General features: G+C 46.7%; 1 protein-coding gene across 1 annotated transcript in view; it reads left to right on the forward strand.

Moving 5' to 3' along the window:
* Positions 1–22008: 22008 nt before the first annotated feature.
* LOC139571667 (ras-related protein Rab-26-like) overlaps positions 22009–25073 on the forward strand; it is a 100823-nt gene continuing 97758 nt past the window's right edge. Inside the window, exon 1 of the mRNA XM_071394755.1 lies at positions 22009–22700. Coding sequence (XP_071250856.1) covers positions 22506–22700 — 195 coding nt within the window. The 5' untranslated portion in view covers positions 22009–22505. The remainder of the gene's footprint in view (positions 22701–25073) is intronic.

Here is a 25073-nt window from a genome sequence, read left to right on the forward strand (position 1 = left end):
TCCATGACTAAGGCCCTTCTCCCCCGATTGCTCAGTTTGGCCGGGCAGCCAGCTCCAGAAAGAGTCTTGGTGGTTCCAAACTTCTTCCATTTAATGATGGAGGTCACTGTGGTCTTGGGGATCTTTAATGCTGCAGAAATGTTTTGGTACCCTTCCCCAGATCTGAGCCTCGACACAATATTGTCTCGGAGCTCTACGGACAATTCCTTCGATCTCATGGCTTGGTTTTTGCTCTGACATATACTGTCAACTGTGGGACTTTATATAGACAGTTATGTGGCTTTCCAAATCATGTCCAATCAATGAATTTACCACAGGTGGACTCCAATCAAGTTGAAGAAACATCTCAAGGATGATCAATGGAAACAGGATGCACCTGAGCTAAATTTTGAGTCTCATTGCAAAGGGTCTGAGTATTTATGTAAATAAGGAATTTCTTATTTTTTATTTAATTTTTACATTTACGAACATTTCAACAAAACACTGCTGTAGCTTTGTCATTATGGGGTATTGTGATGTCATTATGGGGTATTGTGATGTCATTATGGGGTATTGTGATGTCATTATGGGGTATTGTGTGTAGATTGATGAGGGGGAAAATGTCATCCATTTTAGAATAAGACTGTGACGTAACAAAATGTGGAAAAAGGGAAGGGGTCTGAATACTTTCCGAATGCGCTGTATGTATATAAAAAGTGATTACAGGAGGTTGGTGGACATGAATTGGGGAGGATGGGCTCGTGGTAATGGCTGGAGTAGAATAGGTGGAATGGTATTGAATACATCAAACACCTGATTTCCTTGTGTTACATGCGATTCCCTGTGTTCCTTTCTAGCTTTTATTATGAGCCGTCCTCCCATAAGCAGTCTAAACTGAAAGTGATGCTTCCTATGACTGTGAGATGTGGTTGTCTCTCTTATCTACGGTTCCTTAATATAAATACACTACTGTAAGTCACTCTGGATAAGAGCGTCTGCTAAATGACTGAAATGTCTCAATGTCTAAAATGAATAGAACAATGAACCTGAGTACATCAGTTTGGATTCCAGGCTAAGGGATGACTCCAGCAGGAACTAACACTGCAGTGAGCCATATTCAACATTCTCCTCAGTAAGACACAATCTGTGAGCTTCATGTGGAATGGGAAAGTGATGATACTGTTTCAGATAATAGGATGTATGTTACTGCTAGAGAAATGTATTGACATGGACAGTGGATTCTACTGAGGTCCACCAAATATGAAGGCAGGTGTTATTGCTCCCCACTGCAGTGTGATTCTGTAGTTATACTGCCACCTAGTGGGCATTACAGTTCAGAGAGAATATCCTCTGATAGATGTACTGTAGCTGCGTTTACACATTATTATATATTTTTTAATTGTAACCTTTCTTTAACTAGGCAAGTCAGATAAGAACAAATTCTTATTTACAATGACGGCCTACACTAGCCAAACCCGGACGACGCTGGGCCAATTGTGCGCCGCCCTATGGGACTCCCAATCACTGCCAGCTGTGATACAGCCTGGATTCGAACCGTGGTGACACCTCAAGTGACTCCTCAAGCACTGAGATGCAGTGCCATAGACCGCTGCGCTACTCGGGAGCCCTATTCTGGGAACCCAATTCTGATTTTAAAAAATCACTAATTGGTCTTTTGACCAAAGATCGTCTCTGAAATATATTTAACGTGAAAAGATCTGATGTGATTGGTGAAAATACCAATTAGTGAAAATAATTATTGGAATTGGGCTGCATGTGTGCTCGTCCTCCCTAATTAAGGTGCCACCAACCTCCTGTGCAGCCTATGTGTCGCAGAGGAGTAAAGTTGCACTCATTTTATGGAATGTAAAATGTATGATTAAATGATCAAATTGAGACATATTACAGAACTTTAAGCTTATTATAGACTGTCTGATTTTATAGGATTGCGGATTAAGACAAGTCAAGCTTTCACCAAATCCTATATAGTCCTTGTTGGCTGCCTGGATGAGCCTGGTGGTCTCACTCTCCTCCACTTCACATCTAGTTCCAACCTGATAGCTCTCAGACCCATATCTGGCCCCTCGAGTAGACCCCTGGTCCATGGTTAGGCCCCTGGCAAAGACTGGAGGGGTGGTGCGTGCCTGCGCGTATGTATGTGCACCTGCGTGCGTGTGTATGTGCGCGTGCCCGTGCATGTGTCAGAAAATGAAGGATTAATCATTAATTACGACCAACCAAGAAAAGGCCTAGGCATCACTGTAAAACCTTACTGCTAGGTGCCCAACCCTGTGGAGGGAGAGACGGAGAGACGGAGAGAAAGAGGGAGACGGAGGGGGGTGAAAAAGAGAACGTCGTAAAAGCGGGAGCGAGGTTTGTTTAGCCATGTTGGGCTAATTGGTCTCGGCGGGCCAACTAATGGTTTTAGTTTTACGGCCGGCATCCGTTGAAAAATAACTGGGCACGAACACAGAGATGTTTGGTTTTATGCATTTTCATTAATTTTTTCATAAAACCCAGAGAAATTAACCCAGAGTGAAGTCACCTAATTTAACGCCACACTTGCTGCGGCCTGAAAATTTATTAATTCAACAGATGCTCAATATCTAGGCCTATTTAACTTACCAGGTTAAATAAAGGCAATAAATAATTGAATTACTTTTGGCATGTTTTAAAACTATGGCAAATACTGTAATTAAGTTTTACCGAAACTGAGTATTTCATATGTTTCATATTTTAAAGGATTTATATGGAACTAGAGTCTAGATTGTAGCTGATCACATATTTCAACAGGGTCTGTGCCTTGCCCTCTACGATATATCAGGTAGTATAATGTGTTTTTTTTAGAAACCAAGTATTATATATTTCACATTTCAGATGTCTGTCTGTCTGTCTGTCTCTCTCTCTCTCTCTCTCTCTCTCTCTCTCTCTCTCTCTCTCTCTCTCTGCATGCTGGGAGTGTTTGGTGCATGCTGGGAATTGAATGATTGATTGAGTGAGTGCGTGTGTTGTGTAGAGTAAGATTTTCAGAACTTTCCTTCGGTTTTTTCTTTCTTGGTGGCATTCTTTGGTTTCTTCTGTGCATGATTAAGATTATTATATATTTTTTTTTTGTTGTGTGGTAGAATTAAGTATTTAGGTTTTTTCGTATCGAAATTACCTTGATTTTGGCGGGGATGGCTTCCAGAATTGGAATGCCGTCCCTGTCACTTCGGCACGGCTTTAGGTGTGTCACTGAAGCTACTGTCACGGTGGAGGAGTTTCTGGTCGCCGTAGGAGAGAAGGTAGGATACGATAATGTTGCGTATGCGTCACGGATGAATAAAGCGGTGGTGGTATTTCTTAAAGAAGAGCGCCTTGTTGATCGTATGGTTGAGCAGGGCGTACTTCTTAAGGGAATGTTTATTCAAGTTACCCCGCTTTTTTCTCCGTCAACAAGGGTAACGATTTCAAATGTACCACCGTTTATTCCAAATGAGCTATTGGAGCGCGAGTTATTGCGCTTTGGGAAGTTTGCAAGCTCAATTAAGGTTGTTCCGTTGGGTTGCAAACACCCGGCGTTGAAACAGGTTATGTCGTTTCGGCGACAGGTGTTTATGTTTTTGGACTCACCGGAGCAGACTTTAGAGATATCGTTTAAAGTCAAGTATGACAATAGAATGTATATGGCGTATGCTAGTACGGGTAGTCAACGGTGTTTTGAGTGTGGGGATGTTGGCCATAAGCGACATGCTTGCCCGAAAAGGGAGAAGGCAGAGGGAGGGGCGCAGGTGGTCATCGTAACGCCTGGGCCCACTGATGTAGGGAGAGGTGGGCTGACAGTGGTTGAGCAGCCACAAGCACCTGTTGCCGAGGAACAAGTTATCCGTGTTGAAGAGCCAGTTCCTCAGACTGGTGAGGAGGTGCCCAGTACGAGTACTGGGGCACAGGAGGGGGTTCATATGGAGTTAATCTCACAGGTAGTGGAGGAGATGCCCACTACGAGTAATGGAGTACAGGAGGGGGTTCATGTGGAGATAGACTCCAAGGGAGTGGAGGAGATGCCCACTACGAGTAATGGAGTACAGGAGGGGTTTCATGTGGAGTTAGGCTCCCAGGTAGTAGAGGAAATGCCCACTACGAGTAATGGGGTACAGGAGGGGGTTCATGTGGAGCTGGGCTCTCATGTAGTGGAGGAGATGCCCACCACGGGTAATGGGGTTCAGGTGGGGCTAGTCTCCCAGGTAGTGGAGGAGATGCCTGGTACGAGTGATGGGGTGCAAGTGGGGAGTGTTGAAAGGGATGTGGTAGAGGGGAGTCAGTGGTCTGTGGCCTCAGCTGAGGAGGATCAGGAGAAGGATATGGATATCTCTTCTGATATGACAGCAGCTGGTGAGGACTCAATTTATGATCTAGAGGAGGTAAATGGGTTTCTGGATCAGACTTTTGGGAAATCTGTAAAATTGGCAGAATATTTTGATGTTGATAAGTTTGTGAGGTCAGCTGTGATGTTACAGAAGACGGTGGGGTTAGACCAGTTGAGTGAGAAGAAGCGGTTTCGCTTGAGGAAATTTGTTACTGCTGTTACAGCAGCAAAAGGTGGTGGGAAACGTGGTCAGGTTAATAAGAAAAGATTTAAATAATGATGATGATCATGCTTCATAGGGTGTCTTTTTTCTCTTTGGTTTCTCTGTGGTTTATTCTGCTTTTCTTTTCTCTTTTCTACATGGAGGTACTAAGGGTAGGTTCTGTCAATATTAATGGGGGAAGGGACAGAAATAAGAGGGCTTGGGTTTTAGAAGAAATAAAACAGAAAAGGCTTAATGTAGTTTTCCTACAGGAGACACATAGTGATGAGGCTAATGAGGTTGACTGGGGTACGTGGTGGGAGGGGCAGCATATACTCAGTCATGGTACTAATTTCAGTGCTGGGGTGGCCATCTTGTTTTCCTCAGGTTTAGGGGTGACTGTGATATCTACAACAGAGATTGTCAAGGGTCGGGTTTTATTGGTCAAGGTGGATGTTATGGGGTTTTTGTTTCTTTTTTTGAATGTTTATGCTCCTAATGAGGGTACCGAGCGTCTTGTTGTGTTTGATAAAATAAAAGAAACCTTAAGACAGTGTGACCAAGAGGGGTGTATGGTTGTAGGGGGGGACTGGAACTGTACTGTGGATTTTACTGTTGATCGCAACGCTGAAGAACCTCACCTGCGGTCAGCCACTTTCCTGTCTGGCTTACTAACTGAGTTAGAGCTTTGTGATGTGTGGAGAGTAAAGAATGCAAAAGTTAGGCAATACACATGGTTGAAAGTGAATGAAGGTCGTGTCAGTGCAGCAAGGTTAGATAGGTTGTACGTATCTGATCAATACTGTAGTAGGGTTGGAAGGTGTGCCATTACTCCTGTGGGTTTCTCTGATCATCACATTATAACTGTTGATATTCACTTGTCCTGTCCACGAAGGTCATCACCTTACTGGTATTTTAATGTTAAATTGTTACATGATGTCAAGTTTTGTGAAAGGTTTTTGTTGTTTTGGGAAAAATGGAGGGTTACAAAAGGGAATTTTGAGTCCTTGAGACAATGGTGGGATGTTGGGAAGGCCCAAATACGAGTATTTTGTCAACAGTATACTGCTTTGTCTCAAATTGAAGTTAAAGAGACTATCAATGCCCTTGAACAGGACATCAAATCAATTGAATTGAAGCTGCTCACTCAGAATGACCCTGGACTAGTCATGAACTTACAGGACAAGAGACATGAACTGAGGTCGTTTCTGCATGAAAGAGTGAAAGGTGCCTTGATTAGGTCTCGTTTCGCTTCCCTCAAGGATATGGATGCTCCTAGTGCCTTTTTTTTTAACCTTGGACAGTCGACATTACAACGCAAACAGATGGTCTGCCTTCGTCTCCCTGATGGGAAGGTGACCACGGATGACAGTGAAATGCGTCAACATGCCGTGGATTTCTACTCTGCCCTCTATAAGGCGGAGGATTGTGACTCTCTGTGTACTGAACAGTTGTTACATGGTCTTCCTAAATTGGGACCTGAACAGAGAGTCGCATTGGACTCTGACATTACACTGCAAGAGCTGTCCACAGCAGTTATGCAGCTCTCAACAGGCCGAGCCCCTGGCATTGATGGTTTACCATCTGAGTTCTATAAGCACTTTTGGGGGTCTATTGGGGAGGATTTTTATGAAGTGGTGTGTGAATCTTTTCATGAGGGTTCTCTTCCTGTATCCTGTCAACGTGCGGTGCTTTCACTGTTGCCAAAAAAGGGGGATTTGGCTCTCATAAAAAATTGGAGACCTGTTGCTTTGCTGTGTGCAGAATATAAAATAGTTTCAAAATGTCTCTCAAACAGGTTGAAAGAGTATCTGGGATTGTTGGTCCACAAGGACCAGTCCTACTGTGTACCTGATCGCTCAATTGTTGACAACTTGTTTCTGATAAGAGATGTTCTAGACATTTGTAAACTGTCTGATGTAAATGTGGGTTTACTTTCTTTGGATCAGGAGAAGGCTTTTGACCGCGTGGACCACCAGTATTTGTTCAAAACGATGAAAGCCTTTGGGTTTGGGGATGTTTTTTTGTCTTGGATGAATTTACTGTATGCTGGGGCCTCGTGTATGGTGAAGGTGGGGGGTGGTTTGAGTTGCCCCATCCCTGTCCAAAGGGGTATCAGGCAGGGATGCCCAATTTCAGGGCAGTTATATAGTCTGGCGATTGAACCAATGCTTTGTTTTTTAAGAGCGAAGCTTACTGGTTTCTCTGTGCCAGGTGTAATGAAGGGTCCCACGATAGCACTGTCTGCGTATGCAGATGATGTGACAGTTTTTATTACAGGGGCTGAGGATGTTAAGGTTCTCTCAGACGCTTTAATGGTGTATGAGGGTGCCTCCTCAGCTAGAGTCAATTGGGGAAAGAGTGAAGCGCTGTGGGCAGGTCAGCTTCAGATAGGGTCCGCTCCACGGTTACCAGGGGGGCTTCAGTGGGGCAGAGATGGGATGAAGACATTGGGTGTTTTTCTAGGCTCTGATGTCTTTCAGAAAAATAACTGGGAGGGTGTAGTGGAGAAAGTGTGTGCCAGACTGTCAAGATGGAAATGGGTGCTACCCCAGTTGTCTTATAGGGGAAGGGTACTGGTAATTAATAATCTTGCTGCCTCTACCCTGTGGCACAGACTAATGATTTTGCAGCCACCAAAGGGTCTGATACAAGAGCTTCAGAGGACCCTTGTCAATTTCTTCTGGTCTGGACAACACTGGATCAAAGCTGCAGCTTTGTACCTGCCACTGCACGAGGGGGGGCAAGGCCTGGTGGACATTTCCTCTAGGATCATGGCTTTCCGGCTTCAAGCAGCCCAGAGACTGTTGTACAGTGACGGTTCTAGCTGGGTCGACACAGCCTACGCACTGATGAGGAGAGCAGGCTGTTTGGGCTTAGACAAGCACCTTTTCCTCTTAAAGCTGGAGGGGGGTGAGTTGAATGGCCTGACTCCATTCTATGAGTCTGTTATGCAGGCTTGGAGGATTCTGGTCAAGTCCCGTAAGGCCGGCACGCTACCAGGGATGTGGCTTTTTGAAGAGCCTCTTTTTTATAACACTGCCATCCAGTCCAGTGCTCTGGGTTCAGCCAGCCTGCGTTCATGCCTGTTAGGTGTCGGGTGCACCAAGCTGGGTCATCTGATGCAGAGCAGGAGCAGATCGTTGGAGGAGCTGGGAGAAAGAGCGGGGATCCGATCATCTCGCCTACTGAGGAAGGTCGTCGCTGAGGTCTGTGACTCCTTGCCAGTGCTTCATCGTCAGTATGTGACTGACATTTCCAATTCTGATCGGTGGAAGGAGGGTCTGGATTATGTGTTCCCTGCACTGATTGTTAGTGCTGCGGTGGGGGCATTTGACGAGGACGTGGGGATGCTGCTTTCCTTCGATACCCCGGAGCTGGGGGAGTTCAAGGAGGTGGGAAAGAAGGCCATGTACAGAATATGTGTAAAGGTGTCCCATGCCTCTTCCCTGGAAGGGGTAAAATCGACGAGGTGGGCGGGTGTGCTTGGTCCAGGTGCTTCCCCAAAAGGCTGTTGGCGATCATTATACAAACTGCCGATTGATAAGAGGACAGCTGACCTCCAATGGAGGATCATACATGGAGCTATAGCCACCAACATGCATCTGGTACACCTGGACCCTACTGTTGGGGAGGGGTGTCCATTCTGTGCAGAGTCTGAAACTCTGGCACACCTGTTTTTACTGTGTCCCAGGTTGGTCGGGATGATTGACCTGATCACTGACTGGTTCTCAACGTTGGGAGAGGTTTTCTCTTCCCAACTGTATATATTTGGGCCAAAGTACAGGTTCAGTCAAAAGGGTGTCGTTTTGTTGCTTAATTTTGTGTTAGGGGCAGCAAAATTAGCGATATGGAAGACCCGAAAGAACAGTATTCGGGGACAAGGGTCTGTGGATGTGGTGGGAATGCTGGAGGGAATGGTGGCAGCGAGACTAAGGGTTGAGTTTGCCTATTATAAACTTATCAACAATATTGATCTGTTTTTGAGTATATGGGGTATTCAGAGGCTGTTGTGTTTAGTTACTGTGGAGGAGGAGTTGGAGTTGTGTTTCTAATTGATGTGTAACTGTGGTTTTGTATGAGTATTTATTGTGTGGTGGGCTCCCAGACCCAATAAAGATTATTTCAAACTCAAAACTCTCTCTCTCTCTCTCTCTCTCTCTCTCTCTCTCTCTCTCTCTCTCTCTCTCTCTCTCTCTCTCTCTCTCTCTCTCTCTCTCTCTCTCTCTCTCTCTCTCTCTCTCTGTCTCTGTCTCTGTCTCTCTCTGTCTCTCTCTCTGTCTCTCTCTGTCTCTCTCTGTCTCTCTCTGTCTCTCTCTCTGTGTGTGTGTGTGTGTGTGTGTGGTCCTCCCAGTCCTGTGGTCTAGAATGTGACCACAGCGAGAATGGCGAGAGCCAATGCCAACTGTGAGTTGTCGCTGCGGGCCTGGCAAGCCACAGCTTGTCCGCCGGTAATGAAAAAACAACACGGGGTGAGGCTGGCGTGATGGAGCGAGGCCCGGGCTGGTCATAAGCTAGCGCCAACGCAACTGTCCCTGCCACATTAGTTGGCACTGGCCGTAGTGCTGCACCAGTTGTCACGGCCCCTAATCCCGCCTGTTGAATGACCTCATCATTGCTCGACCTTGGCCTGGCCCTGAGCACTCTGCAGCGGCTGCCATCGCTCGTTACTGCACCAGCCAGGCAGTCGTTGGCTGCTCAGCACGCGCTGACAGAACATGTGGAGGTATACACAGGCACGTGTATGTGGAAATGTAAACATGAAGAGCCTAAATAATGAGTTAGAAGTCAGTCTACAGAGGCTGTCATTGCTTATTCCTGTAGCAGGCAGCCGTTAGCTAGTCAGCACACACACATAGAACATGTGAAGGTACACACACAGACACATGTATGTGGAGATATCGACACACGTGAAACACAAAGACTTTATAGCCTTAACACTTACAGGTGGCAGTGGTTGTCATAGCAACAGTCAACCGTTGGCTACTCAGCACACACTGAACATGTGAGCTGGCAGGCTTCCACAAAATGCCTTTTCTACGATATACACACAACACACAATACACACACAATATAAACATGCATGTGACTAAAATAACTAGACACACGCTCTGTTTGCACCTCCTCCACACACACACACACACACACACACACACACACACACACACATCCCAGCTGTCACCACTGCAGAAGCCCTACAAACACACATATGCACCCTCACAAATACACACACTCAACCACCCACACACACACCATTTTCATTCCAGTTCTGAACCTAATCTGCCCACTCTGAACTTAATCTGGGAATAGGGTGCCATTTGGGACACATGACCTTTTACTGAGCCACTTACTGGGGCCTCCTCAGTGCTGTGAAATATTACTGCCACCTAAAACACAATCTGCTTAGAATCCACTCCTAGAGGAAAGAGAGGAGTGAACACAACTCCTTATCTGCTTAGAATCCACTCCTAGAGGAAAGAGAGGAGTGAACACAACTCCTTATCTGCTTAGAATCCACTCCTAGAGGAAAGAGAGGAGTGAACACAACTCCTTATCTGCTTAGAATCCACTCCTAGAGGAAAGAGAGGAGTGAACACAACTCCTTATCTGCTTAGAATCCACTCCTAGAGGAAAGAGAGGAGTGAACACAACTCCTTATCTGCTTAGAATCCACTCCTAGAGGAAAGAGAGTGAACACAACTCCTTATCTGCTTAGAATCCACTCCTAGAGGAAAGAGAGGAGTGAACACAACTCCTTATCTGCTTAGAATCCACTCCTAGAGGAAAGAGGATTATCTTCTCCTTCGTCTTTCACTCTCTCTCTCTCTCTCTCTCTCTCTCTCTCTCTCTCTCTCTCTCTCTCTCTCTCTCTCTCTCTCTCTCTCTCTCTCTCTGTCTCTCTCTGTCTCTCTCTGTCTCTCTCTCTCTCTCTCTCTCTCTCCCTCTCTCTCTCTGTCTCTCTCTCTCTATCCCTTCTCTCTGTCTCTCTCTCTCTCTCTCTCTCTCTCTCTCTCTCCCTCCCTCTCTCTCTCTCTCTATCTCTCTCAATTCAATTCAATTTGCTTTATTGGCATGACGTAACAATGTACATATTGCCAAAGCTTATTTTGGATATTTACAATATAAAAATGAGAATCAAAATTGTCAACGGGACAACAGTAACAACAATAACCAAGGATCAAAATAACCATACATTGAACAATAACAATGAGAATACAGTAGAGTACATGTGCAGGTTGATTGGTCTGTCAGACACTGTCCCTCATCTTATGGCAGGCAGCAATGTAGTGCGCTGCCAACCCACAGCTCTCTGCGTCCTCCCCCAACAGGACGGGTAGCCTACTCACATCAGAGAGGTCTTTGAAACCTTGAATAAGGGTTTCAAATTTGGGGAAATGACACTCTCTAATTGTTTTATATTTTTGACATTTTGTCAGGAAATGCAGCTCCGTCTCAGGTTCTGCTGTTGTGCAGTGGTTGCACAGCCTTTCCTCTACAGGGAGCCAGGTTTTCCTGTGTCTACCCTTCTCAGTGGCAAGGCTGTGCTCACTGAGCCTGTACTTTGTCAAGGTTTTTCTAAGGTTTTGATCAGTAACCATGGTCAAATATTTAGCCACAGTGTACTGTCGATTTAGGGCCAGATAGCACTGCATTTTGCTTTGTGTTTGTGTTTCCCAATAACCAATGTAGTTCTGCTTTGACTGGGTTGTAATTTGGTTTATTCTGATTGATTGGATGTTCTGGATGTTCTCTCTCTCTCTCTCTCTCTCTCTCTCTCTCTCTCTCTCTCTCAATCCATCTCTTAGCCTATCTTACCCAACGTTAAAGCCTGTAACATAGCCATCACTCCGTATGTAATCTGGCCTGTGCTTACGCTGCATTTCTCCCTGCTAGTTGCTTGTGTACTCTCCCTTTCACCACATCGCTCAGCAACCGTTAGCGGCTAGCACCATGTGTGAGGTCACAAATCACGTCACCTCTGCAACGGGAGACGGTGACACTGACACTTTCAGGAAGCACCCTGGGTGTGGGGGATTTACGGCAGTGGGGCCCCGGGAAGCCCTGAATGCAGAGAATGACCCCATTAAGAAGTGACTGGCATCCCTCCTTTCCCTCCTTGTAGAGAGGACAACAAGTGGTGGTTAGCACTAGTCGATAAATCAGAAAGAGATTTATCTGAGAGAGAGAGAGAGACACACAGAGAGAGAGAGAGAGAGAGCGAGAGAGAAAGAGAGCGAGAGAGCGAGGGAGAGCGAGGGAGAGAGAGCGAGAGAGAGAAAGAGAGCGAGAGAGAGAGAGAGAGAGAGAGAGAGAGAGAGAGAGAGAGAGCTGAATAAATGCGTAGCAGATATATTTTCCCCTTGATGATAATTCTGGCACTATTTGAGTTTTCCGTCCCGGTACCCAGGCTGTTGCCTGGCTGTCCATGGAGTATTGAGCATGTATTATTTTCAACACCTCAGATTACCACCCAGCTACAGCTATCTGAGACCTCCTGCTGGGTTACTGTTAAATACAACATGAAAAGCCCAGGCCTTTTTAAAAAGTGCCAAAGCGGGGGGATTGCCATGTTGCACCAGGCTACAATATTGTCATGATGTTGGTGTATGAGAGTGCAACTGACAAGTCTAAGGGTACGTCCAAAATGGCACTTCATTCCCTACATAGAGCCATGGGCCCTGGTCAGATGTAGGGCACGATACAGTATAGGAATATACCACCTAATATACCATCTAGCCCTGGTCAGACGTAGGGCACGATACAGTATAGGAATATACCACCTAATATACCATCTAGCCCTGGTCAGACGTAGGGCACGATACAGTATAGGAATATACTACCTAATATACCATCTAGCCCTGGTCAGACGTAGGGCACTATACAGTATAGGAATAGACCTCCTATTATACCATCTAGCCCTGGTCAGACGTAGGGCACTATACAGTATAGGAATATACCACCTAATATACCATCTAGCCCTGGTCAGACGTAGGGCACAATACAGTATAGGAATATACCACCTAATATACCATCTAGCCCTGGTCAGACGTAGGGCACGATACAGTATAGGAATATACCACCTAATATACCATCTAGCCCTGGTCAGACGTAGGGCACGATACAGTATAGGAATATACTACCTAATATACCATCTAGCCCTGGTCAGACGTAGGGCACTATACAGTATAGGAATATACCACCTAATATACCATCTAGCCCTGGTCAGACGTAGGGCACTATACAGTATAGGAATATACCACCTAATATACCATCTAGCCCTGGTCAGACGTAGGGCACGATACAGTATAGGAATATACCACCTAATATACCATCTAGCCCTGGTCAGACGTAGGGCACTATACAGTATAGGAATATACCACCTAATATACCATCTAGCCCTGGTCAGACGTAGGGCACTACAGTATAGGAATATACCTCCTATTATACCGTCTAGCCCTGGTCAGACGTAGGGCACTATACAGTATAGGAATATACCTCCTATTATACCGTCTAGCCCTGGTCAGACGTAGGGCACTATACAGTATAGGAATATACCACCTAATATACCATCTAGCCCTGGTCAGACGTAGGGCACTATACAGTATAGGAATATACCACTTATTACCTTTACCAGTCAAAATGAATTACAAACCTGCTAGTGTACATGGATCAAGTAGATCCATTCCACTCCACTAGCTTTATTGATTGTGTATTGATCCAGTTGAATGTTTTATGAGTCAAGTAATAACATGGAAAACAATCCTATGGAGAGTTTGTTAAAACTGCTTTGCCATGGCTTTGAAGCTTATCTTTCTATTCTTACGATTAATCTAATTTTGGTCTCTCTCTCTCTATCTACCTCTCTCTCTATCTCTCCCTCTCTCTCTCTATCTACCTCTCTCTCTATCTCTCCCTCTCTCTCTCTCCCTCTCTCACTCTCTCTCTCTCTCTCTCTCTCTCTCTCTATCTCTTTCTATCTATCTATCTCTCTCTCTATCTACCTCTCTCTCTATCTCTCCCTCTCTCTCTATCCCTCTCTCACTCTCTCTCTCTCTCTCTTTCTATCTCTCTATCTCTCTCTCTCCTCTCCATCCCTCTCTCCATCTCTCTCTCTCGCTCCTCTCTATCTCTCTCCTCTCCATCTCTCTCCTCTCTCTCTCTCTCTCTCTCTCTCTCTCTCTTTATCTAAATCCATCTCTTAGCCAATCTTACCCAACGTTAAAGCCTGGAACATAACCACCATGTAATCTGGCCTGTGTTACGTTGCGTTTTTCCCTGCTGTTTGTTTGTGTACTCTCCCTTTCACCACCTCTTAGCTTCCGTCCCCTTTCACCAAACACATGTTACTACCAGGAAACACCATTTGAGGTGAGTCTCAAACAACAATAACACATACCCATGCTAAAAGACTAAGGCCAACAGTAATAGCTTTTTAATTGAAACTCAAGTCGCACCTCCCCCTTTCTCTGTCCCTGGTAATCTTTGTTCTCTCTGTCCCTGGTAATCTTTGTTCTCTCTGTCCCTGGTAATCTTTGTTCTCTCTGTCCCTGGTAATCTTTGTTCTCTCTGTCCCTGGTAATCTTTGTTCTCTCTGTCCCTGGTAATCTATGTTCTCTCTGTCCCTGGTAATCTTTGTTCTCTCTGTCCCTGGTAATCTTTGTTCTCTCTGTCCCTGGTAATCTTTGTTCTCTCTGTCCCTGGTAATCTTTGTTCTCTCTGTCCCTGGTAATCTATGTTCTCTCTGTCCCTGGTAATCTTTGTTCTCTCTGTCCCTGGTAATCTTTGTTCTCTCTGTCCCTGGTAATCTTTGTTCTCTCTGTCCCTGGTAATCTTTGTTCTCTCTGTCCCTGGTAATCTTTGTTCTCTCTGTCCCTGGTAATCTTTGTTCTCTCTGTCCCTGGTAATCTTTGTTCTCTCTGTCCCTGGTAATCTTTGTTCTCTCTGTCCCTGGTAATCTTTGTTCTCTCTGTCCCTGGTAATCTTTGTTCTCTCTGTCCCTGGTAATCTTTGTTCTCTCTGTCCCTGGTAATCTATGTTCTCTCTGTCCCTGGTAATCTTTGTTCTCTCTGTCCCTGGTAATCTTTGTTCTCTCTGTCCACTTCAAGACACCCAAGGAATAGAATGAGCTAGAGAAGGAGGGAGAGAGTGAGCGCCCGGCAGTCCAGTGGTGGTCACCCTGCCAAGTACTGACTGAGAGTCGTAGGAGAGGGGCGTGCACTGGCAGGATGCCCCTCGGCCCTCGCAGCACTTGGTGCTGTAGGGGCAGCTGAGGGAGTGAGTGAAGTGAGTGAAGGTTAAAATGCTACCCCTCCCTCCTCACCCCCCCCCAACACTTGCTAGGTCTTTGGGTGGGGTGGGTGGGTGGGTGAGCTGCTGGCCCGGGCGGCTGCAGGGCCCTTCAAGCACCTCTTAACCCACGCTCAGGGCACCTGACCCTGGGTAAACTTACACATGCCTGGGGCTCTCTGGACGTAGATGGACGTGCTGTGTGTTGTGACCCCGAGTGTATTCTGACCTCACAGCAACGGGTATGGCACACTGCCCCTATGTCCCCCATCACTTCCAAATCAACGTTTCTAGTACCCAAGCACCTGACCAAAGACCTGCTGGCATTAGTTACTGTAGAAAACACCTGGGTTCAATTACAATTTGAAATCTTTCAAATACTCTTTGTGTTTGCTTTAGCCTGCCTAGAGTGCCATATGGGCGGGATCTGCACCAGTCAAGCTCAATCAAGAACAGATAATGAATTTTAAATGATTTAAAATATTGTTTGGACCCAGGTCTGATGTTTCAGGGTGTTGGTGGTGATTTGAGATGTTGTCATGGTGATTTGAGATATTGTCATGGGCAACACCTCACGCCCAAAGTGTGGCTAGTGTGATGTTAAACTGTGGGCGTAATGACGTTGATGAAATCATACAGTAATTAGAACAATATTTGGACAGCTAAATAACATTATTGTCACGATCTTTCAAGATCGAACCCAGAAGCAGACCAGGACAAGGAGCGTAGGAAGAAGGTGAGTATTTATTTACAGTGAAATGTGAAAAGGTAGATATATCCAGATGGCGTAGCGGGCAGCGGTGGTGAGTAGATGAGAGGAAATAGGTGAATCCAATGTAGTAGCAGAATCCTCTGTCAACCAGGCGGGAATGGAGTGAATGATCCAGTTGAGTAACTGAAGACAAAACAAACGGAGGTAAGTTCAAGGCAAGCAATACGTAAATGAAAACAACAAAACAAATTCTATCCAACTGGAGTCTGGTACTCAGGCACAACATACTGTTCATGGCTAACGATCCGGCAGGGAATGGAAGTCAGGTCAGAGCTTTTGAAGGGTAGAGATGATGATCAGGACAGGTGTGCAGATTACTGACGGGAAACAGGTGCGGGTGAAATCAATCTCCCAATGAGCTAATTCGCCCGGCAACCAGACAGGGTGCGTTCCAGGACACCTGAAACACACTCCAGGACAGACACACAGGCAAACCCAGACTCAGGAAGCGGGATTCGTGACAGTACCCCCCCTCCGACGAACGCCACCGGGCGGACTACCTGGAGCGCCAGGATGGAGGCGGTAGAAGTCACGAATCAGGTCGTCATCCAGAATTTGTCGCCGAGGAATCCAACTCCTCTCCTCTGGACCATATCCTTCCCAGTCCACTAGAAACTGGTACCCTCGACCCCGCCGTCTGGAGTCCATGATGCGGCGCACCGTGTAGACAGGACCACCTCCGATCATCCGAGGAGGAGGAGGACGAGGACGAGGAGGCAACAGAGGACTGAGGTGAACCGGCTTGAGACAGGAGACATGAAAAGTGGGATGCACTCTAAGTGTTGCAGGCAACTTGAGTCGAACCACCACAGGATTTATGATTCTCTCCACTACAAACGGACCAATGAACTTAGGTGACAACTTCCTTGACTCCGTCCGTAGAGGAAGATCCCGTGTAGCCAACCAAACCTTATCTCCAACCGTATAAGCTGGGGCAGGAATACGGCGACGGTTCGCCTGTATCTGATACCGGTCAGAAACTCTAAGGAGAGCCTTCCTGGCCCGATGCCAGGTCCGGTGGCAACGACGAATATGGGTCTGGACAGAGGGAACCGAGAGATCCCTCTCCTGAGAAGGAAACAAAGGAGGTTGGTATCCGTAAAGGCATTGGAAGGGGGACATCCCAGTGGCAGATGAAGGAAGGGTATTATGGGCATACTCAACCCAGGGTAATTGAGATGACCAAGAGGTGGGATCAGAGGAGACAAGACAACGCAGCGTGGACTCCATCTTCTGGTTGGCTCTCTCCGCTTGACCATTAGATTGTGGGTGAAATCCAGAAGTGAGACTGACTGTAGCTCCAATGGCCAAACAGAAGGATTTCCAGACAGCAGAGGTAAACTGAGGACCACGGTCAGACACAATGTCACTGGGCAATCCGTGAACCCTGAAAACCTCCCTGACCAGGATCTCGGACGTCTCCGTAGCCGATGGAAGCTTGGAGAGAGGAACAAAATGAGCAAACTTGCTGAATCTGTCCACAATGGTCAGAATGACCGTGTTCCCAACAGAAGGGGGCAATCCCGTGACAAAATCCAGGGCCAGATGCGACCAAGGTCGCCGAGGAATAGGTAGGGGGTGAAGAAGCCCAGAGCTGGGCCGATTGGTACTCTTGTTCTGGGCACAAACAGGACATGCGGCAACAAACCTCCGGGTATCTTCTCCCATGGCAGGCCACCAAAAACGTCTGCGCAGTAGTGCCATAGTCCGAGCAACGCCAGGGTGACAAGCTATCTTGCTGGCGTGGGACCACTGAAGGACAGCAGAACGGACCGACTCGGGTACGAACAACCGACCGGGTGGACCGTTACCGGGGCCGGGCTGCGTCCGAAGGGCCGCCATCACATCCTCCTCTATCCTCCATGTAACGGCTCCCACGACAACATTCTGGGGAAGAATCGTCTCAGTCTTGACCCCACTCTCCTCCGTCTTAGAGAACATCCGGGACAGGGCATCCGCCTTCCCGTTCTTAGACCCAGGTCGGAACGTCAGGGAAAAATTGAAACGTCCAAAAAACAAGGCCCACCTAGCCTGACGGGCGTTGAGACGTTTAGCCGATTGTACGTAAGCCAGATTCTTGTGGTCAGTCCAGACCACAAACGGTTGCTCCGCTCCCTCCAACCAGTGCCGCCACTCCTCCAAGGCAAGCTTCACAGCGAGAAGCTCCCGGTTACCCACATCGTAGTTTCTTTCAGCTGGAGAAAGACGACCAGAGTAGAAAGCGCAGGGATTGTGTTCCTTCAGCCAGGGGTAACCAAGAACCAGAGGAACATGGGGCGAGGACAAAATGAAGAAAGAGATAAACTCTGAATGATTTCCCGACACCAACATCTTAACCGGTTCAGTCCTCATAGTGATCCGTGCCAGACTACTGCCGTTCAGAGTGGTTGCTTCAATGGCTTCCGGCAATTGCTCCTTGGAAAGCCCCAGCTGTTCCACCAAGTCGGCATCCATAAAGTTGCCATCGGCACCTGAATCGATAAAAGCGTTCAGGTCAAAACTCTGATCCTTATTCATAAGGGTCGCAGGAAAACGGGGTCTGACAAGATCCTTGAGAGATTGAAACTGGCTCGCTAAAATTCCTCCCAAATTTAGCGAGCCGGGCAGTTTAACGGGCGCTGTGGACAAGCGGAGTTGTAATGTCCCGATCTACCACAGTAGAAAGAGCTATTGGTCTCACGTCTACGTTGGCGCTCCTCCTTAGTTAGCCCGTGTCGCCCCACTTGCATTGGTTCAGAATCTGGTGGCAAGACTCCTCCACTAATCCCGTGTGGAGAATAACGATCAATACGTCCTGGTTCACCTCCTGAACCGAATGGTAACCGAGTTACAGATTGATTGGATAGACCCCACTGCTTCTCCCTCCTTCTCTCTCGGACTCTATTATCAACCCGAATAGATAAAGCGACCAAGCTGTCTAAGTCACTAGGCTCTGGATAAGAAATCAGCTCATCCTTAAGTTCATCTGACAACCCCTTGTAAAAAACCGCTTGTAGTGACTCCTCATTCCAACCACTCTCCACAGCCAATGTCCTGAACTCAATCATAAAATCTGCCACACTGCGATCTCCTTGGCGAAGAGAGAACAAACGTTTAGCTGCGTCCTTACCTCGGACTGGATGATCAAAAAGCTTCCTCATCTCTCCCGTGAACTCCTGATAAGAAGCCGTGCAGGTTCCCTGTCGTTCCCAAACGGCTGAAGCCCATTCCAGAGCTCTTCCACGCAACAGTTCAATAACAAAGGCTATCCTAGCCTTGTCAGTGGCGTAAGAATGGGGCTGTAGATCAAACACTAACCCACACTGCATAAGAAACGAACGGCATTTTCCCAAATCCCCTTCATATTTATCAGGCGTCGGTACCTTGGGTTCACGAAATGGAACCGCTTCAGACACGGCAGGTGAGATGGGTGAAACCGGTGGTGAATGAATCACCTGCAAACTGAGCTGATCCTGGACTTGTGTCAAGCTAGCAGATAAATTCTGGATTGAACTCGCTATCTCCTGTAGCGCCGTATTGTGTTGTCCCAATTTCTTCTCCTGCAGGGTAATGGCATGGCAAACGGAGTCCAGGTCCGCTGGGTTCATTACTGGCCGGATCGTTCTGTCACGATCTTTCAAGATCGAACCCAGAAGCAGACCAGGACAAGGAGCGTAGGAAGAAGGTGAGTATTTATTTACAGTGAAATGTGAAAAGGTAGATATATCCAGATGGCATAGCGGGCAGCGGTGGTGAGTAGATGAGAGGAAATAGGTGAATCCAATGTAGTAGCAGAATCCTCTGTCAACCAGGCGGGAATGGAGTGAATGATCCAGGTGAGTAACTGAAGACAAAACAAACGGAGGTAAGTTCAAGGCACGCAATACGTAAATGAAAACAACAAAACAAATTCTATCCAACTGGAGTCTGGTACTCAGGCACAACATACTGTTCATGGCTAACGATCCGGCAGGGAATGGAAGTCAGGTCAGCTTTTGAAGGGTAGAGATGATGATCAGGACAGGTGTGCAGATTACTGACGGGAAACAGGTGCGGGTGAAATCAATCTCCCAATGAGCTAATTCGCCCGGCAACCAGACAGGGTGCGTTCCAGGACACCTGAAACACACTCCAGGACAGACACACAGGCAAACCCAGACTCAGGAAGCGGGATTCGTGACAATTATACTGCTAACATCTGCAGGGACATAAAAGGAAGATAATAGTATTATCTGTGGCGTGTTTTTATTAATTTGAGCACAAACAACATAATGTTGTGTCCCAGTTATCACATCGATCTCAAAATGAAATAAAAACATGACACTCAAGCTGGTCTCTTAAACTCTAAGGAGTTGTGCACACGCATGCTGAAACACATGGACACACATGGCAGTTAAACGCCTGTATTCAGGAGCACACTCACAAGTCATATTGAACCCGCCTTGACAAGGCTGCTCATTTCTCTATGAGCATGGATGAATTCCAGGCCGCTCTTTTTTTCTCATCCCTCCTTTCCTCCTTGCCTCTAAAATGTCCAGCTGTTCCAAGTGGAGACAGCTGCGTTTGGAGTGGAACCAATCAGCTGTCAGAGGAGAGAGAGGGGTGACGGAGAGGTGGGGGATGAGGGTTTAGGGGGTGAGTGGGGAAAGAGGGGGATGTGGTCCCAGGGAGAGGCCTCTGGCTCTGTCCCCTCCTCTGAGGTAGTGGTGGGGGAGGGAGAGGGTAGTGTGTTGGAGCAAGGGAGGGTGGAGGTCTAAAAATGCTGATAGACAGCAGTTTTGGGGCCAAGGAGAGGTGGGCCTGGCTGCCAGCTGTCCTTGTGCGTCCAGCCAGTCCCTCTTGTCCCTCTCACTAGACCGTTGAGTTGGGCAGCAGGGTCAACTCACTGGTTTGACCATTAAAATGTCTCCTGAGTCCATAAGAAGTATGAACTTTATTTCTTTATCTCTATGAGTGCTGGGGAAAAACGGTCTAAAGACACTGTCTGTCTGTCTGTCTGTCTGTCTGTCTGTCTGTCTGTCTGTCTGTCTGTCTGTCTGTCTGTCTGAGCTAAGTAATTCAAAGAAAACATTAAGAACATAGTAACGGAGGTAAAAAAGCACTAAATCACGTCTATGACTCTTCAATAGATGCGCCTGTTCATTTGTCTGTGATATGCCATTAGCTTTCCCATTGTTTTAACATTGTGATGCCTCGAGCAACAACAACAAAAATACTAAACATGTTAATGTAAAATGAAAATAAAGTGAACATGAACATGCTAATTGAATGGTCTTTCTTTTGCCCTTCCAATTCCAAATGTAATGTCTGGCCTGTAGCGCCCTCTGGTGGCGCTTTACTAAAATCACATTCAAATCATTGTAAAACTTCAATAGACTGATTCTAATGCCCAATCAACAATACAATCATAGTTTATCAGGTGCAGTCTTCATTGTTCCAACTGTATTAAGTTATCATGCAGATATAACGTGGTTAACAGATCCATGGCTCTGCGTGGTAGTCTAGGATACAGTCTGAACACAGTTTATGTTGAAATAGCATGACTGGTGTGCAGGTAAACGTTGAGCACTAATTACATTCTTATATTCGGGATGAATTTAGGTCTGTGGATTACGTTATCTTGGTTTTTGAGTAAAGAAAATACTTGCGAAATGTGTGTCTGCTTATTCAAAAAGTTGTGTTGGTTATTAACATAGGAAACACAGCAAATGGGTACCACTTTGACTTTGAATTATTGTTCAGATGTGAATTTACATATGCATTCATGTTGAATAGCCATAGACTAATGAACTGAATCACTTCGAGATTAGACCACCGTGCTGCGCATGTGCAGTGTTAAAGCAAATTCCTTTCCATTCAAGAAATGTAGGCTACAGCCAGCTGGTAGTTGCCACAAAGTCATAATTATGGCCATACCTCGCCTATTTCTACAATGTATATTCTTAAAACCTGATTTTAACCCTAAACCTAACCTTTAAATAAAACCAAAAATACCAAAATACAATTTTTACGATAGGCCTATAGCCAATTTGACTTTGTGGCTGTGGTAACGCGCCTCGATACCCCAGAACAACAAGAACAATAGTTATTGTTCACTCACTGGCATAGGGGCATGTGTGCATAGTTAACTGATTGATTCTTTATGAACATTTTAAAATTATTACTCTTGTCATCCCAAGAACTGGTAGTACTGGTCTACTTTACTGACTCATAACAACAATTGGCCACTTAACGCGCGCATACGAGGAAAAACTATGAGTTTGAAAGATAATTAATAAGAATTCTTTGTTTTAAAAACGTATACTGTTTTAGCCTAAACAGCTCAGTATTGCTCCACTTTACAGATAGCCGGTGGATTTATTTGAAAGGGCAGCGGGCGCTTTCCATGGTGCTGAATGGCTGTTACAATGCAGTGTTCCTTTGAAAGGGTTTCATAATTCCTACAAGCAGCCCGCGAAATGTTGTCCAGCAGCGCTCAAAACTTCGCTTTTCTTCTCGCTCACCGCACACGCTCGAAAGGTGGAGTTTGTTAGTGCGTTGCTTGAGAACCCCGGCTGCCTGTAGCTATTGGAAAAGGCTGCTGAAATCCCAGTCTCATCATTGGCAATGCAAAAGCAGGAGGGACCGGAACAAGGAGAAGAGCGCAAGTCACCTGTGTTTCGGGAGGTAGCGTAGCAGTGTGGTTTTTGCTCTACAGAGAGAAGACGCAATTCAAACCGTTCACTCGTTGTATTGTGACATGAGAAAAGTGTCGCTAGCCATGATTTCAACGTGCAGGTGAAACCGGAGAGGGTGTTTTTTATTTCAGTCCCACTGCACAACTTCTAAAACAAAAAACAATAATTAATCTTGTTTATCGTGCGCGAGCGCTCAAATATTTCGCGCCACTCTCTCAAACGTCACACTTTCTCAAAAACTATAAACTGTTTGGAGTGAAAAAAATGTCCCGCAAAAAGGCGGGTAAGGGCAAAAACGGCAACAGCAGCCCGATGACAGGCAGCCCCACCGGAAAACAGAACGGGAAAACTGGGAAGAGCACCGCAGGGACGGGGAGCGTGGTGCAGGCGAACGGTATGGTTCATCCGAGCAGACCCTCACTCAGCAACAGCAGCGAGTTTTATGACATCGCATTCAAGGTAAATGCACCTGAGCATTATGCTATGATAGCCCTTATTTGTAAACAATAACATTAGGTAACTATTTTATTTTATCTCAGTAAATTACTAGTTTGTTAGGCTATTATTATTCAACAACATATATATTAGTGGCAACTAAAGACCGGTTGATGGGCTACACATGGCCGGTTGATGGGCTACACATGACCGGTTGATGGGCTACACATGACCGGTTGATGGGCTACACATGACCGGTTGATGGGCTACACATGACCGGTTGATGGGCTACACATGACCGGTTGATGGGCTACACATGACCGGTTGATGGGCTACACATGGCCGGTTGATGGGCTACACATGGCCGGTTGATGGGCTACACATGACCGGTTGATGGGCTACACATGGCCGATTGATGGGCTACACATGGCCGGTTGATGGGCTACACATGGCCGGTTGATGGGCTACACATGACAGGTTACACATGACCGGTTGATGGGCTACACATGACCGGTTGATGGGCTACACATGACCGGTTGATGGGCTACACATGACCGGTTGATGGGCTACACATGGCCGATTGATGGGCTACACATGGCCGGTTGATGGGCTACACATGGCCGGTTGATGGGCTACACATGGCCGATTGATGGGCTACACATGACCGGTTGATGGGCTACACATGGCCGATTGATGGGCTACACATGGCCGGTTGATGGGCTACACATGGCCGGTTGATGGGCTACACATGGCCGGTTGATGGGCTACACATGGCCGGTTGATGGGCTACACATGGCCGATTGATGGGCTACACATGACCGGTTGATGGGCTACACATGGCCGATTGATGGGCTACACATGGCCGGTTGATGGGCTACACATGGCCGGTTGATGGGCTACACATGACCGGTTGATGGGCTACACATGACCGGTTGATGGGCTACACATGACCGGTTGATGGGCTACACATGACCGGTTGATGGGCTACACATGACCGGTTGATGGGCTACACATGACTGGTTGATGGGCTACACATGACCGGTTGATGGGCTACACATGACCGGTTGATGGGCTACACATGACCGGTTGATGGGCTACACATGGCCGATTGATGGGCTACACATGGCCGGTTGATGGGCTACACATGGCCAGTTGATGGGCTACACATGACAGGTTACACATGACCGGTTGATGGGCTACACATGACCGGTTGATGGGCTACACATGACCGGTTGATGGGCTACACATGGCCGATTGATGGGCTACACATGGCCGGTTGATGGGCTACACATGGCCAGTTGATGGGCTACACATGACAGGTTACACATGACCGGTTGATGGGCTACACATGACCGGTTGATGGGCTACACATGACCGGTTGATGGGCTACACATGGCCAGTTGATGGGCTACACATGACAGGTTACACATGACCGGTTGATGGGCTACACATGACCGGTTGATGGGCTACAGATAATAAATGTAATGTGCATCAAGCAAGTAGGCCTAGACCTAGGTTAGCCTACATGTTTGAAAGGACTAATGAGTTGTAAACATTATGTTGTGTATAACTTTAATCACCACAGTGACCTTTTGTGTTCACTTTGCCAAGCCTGGGGTGTTTTACAAGACCACAAAACACTCATTCATCAAACTGAGCTAATGCCTCTGCCACAGCTGTGTCACTAAAGACAATCAATAGCACCTCAGCAACCAATGAAGGTCACATATGGGACCAAGAGCCAACACATCTCATAATGTATTCTCTATTTGGCAGTTTTCTGTGTACTAGTGAAGCCGTATAGTCTTAAGGCTAATCAACAGGTTGTGATGGGTATCAATTCATCCTGTCACTGCTTCAAAGTTCTCTCTCTTCCTTACACCATCTCTCTCTCTTACTTATACCATCTCTCTCTGTCTCTCTTCCTTACCCCATCTCTCTCTCTCTCTTCCTTACCCCATCTATCTCTGTTTCTCTTCCTTACCCAATCTCTCTCTGTCTCTCTTCCTTACCCCATCTCTCTCTGTCTCTCTTCCTTACCCCATCTCTCTCTCTGTCTCTCTTCCTTACCCCATCTCTCTCCGTCTCTCTTCCTTACCCCATCTCTCTCTGTCTCTCTTCCTTACCCCATCTCTCTCTCTGTCTCTCTTCCTTACCCCATCTCTCTCTGTCTCTCTTCCTTACCCCATCTCTCTCTCTGTCTCTCTTTCTTACCCCATCTCTCTCTGTCTCTCTTCCTTACCCCATCTCTCTCTCTGTCTCTCTTCCTTACCCCATCTCTCTCTGTCTCTCTTCCTTACCCCATCTCTCTCTCTCTCTTCCTTACCCCATCTATCTCTCTCTCTTCCTTACCCCATCTCTCTCTGTCTCTCTTCCTTACCCCATCTCTCTCTCTCT

Source organism: Salvelinus alpinus, chromosome 1 (genome assembly GCF_045679555.1).
Source record: "Salvelinus alpinus chromosome 1, SLU_Salpinus.1, whole genome shotgun sequence".
Taxonomy (NCBI): domain Eukaryota; kingdom Metazoa; phylum Chordata; class Actinopteri; order Salmoniformes; family Salmonidae; genus Salvelinus; species Salvelinus alpinus.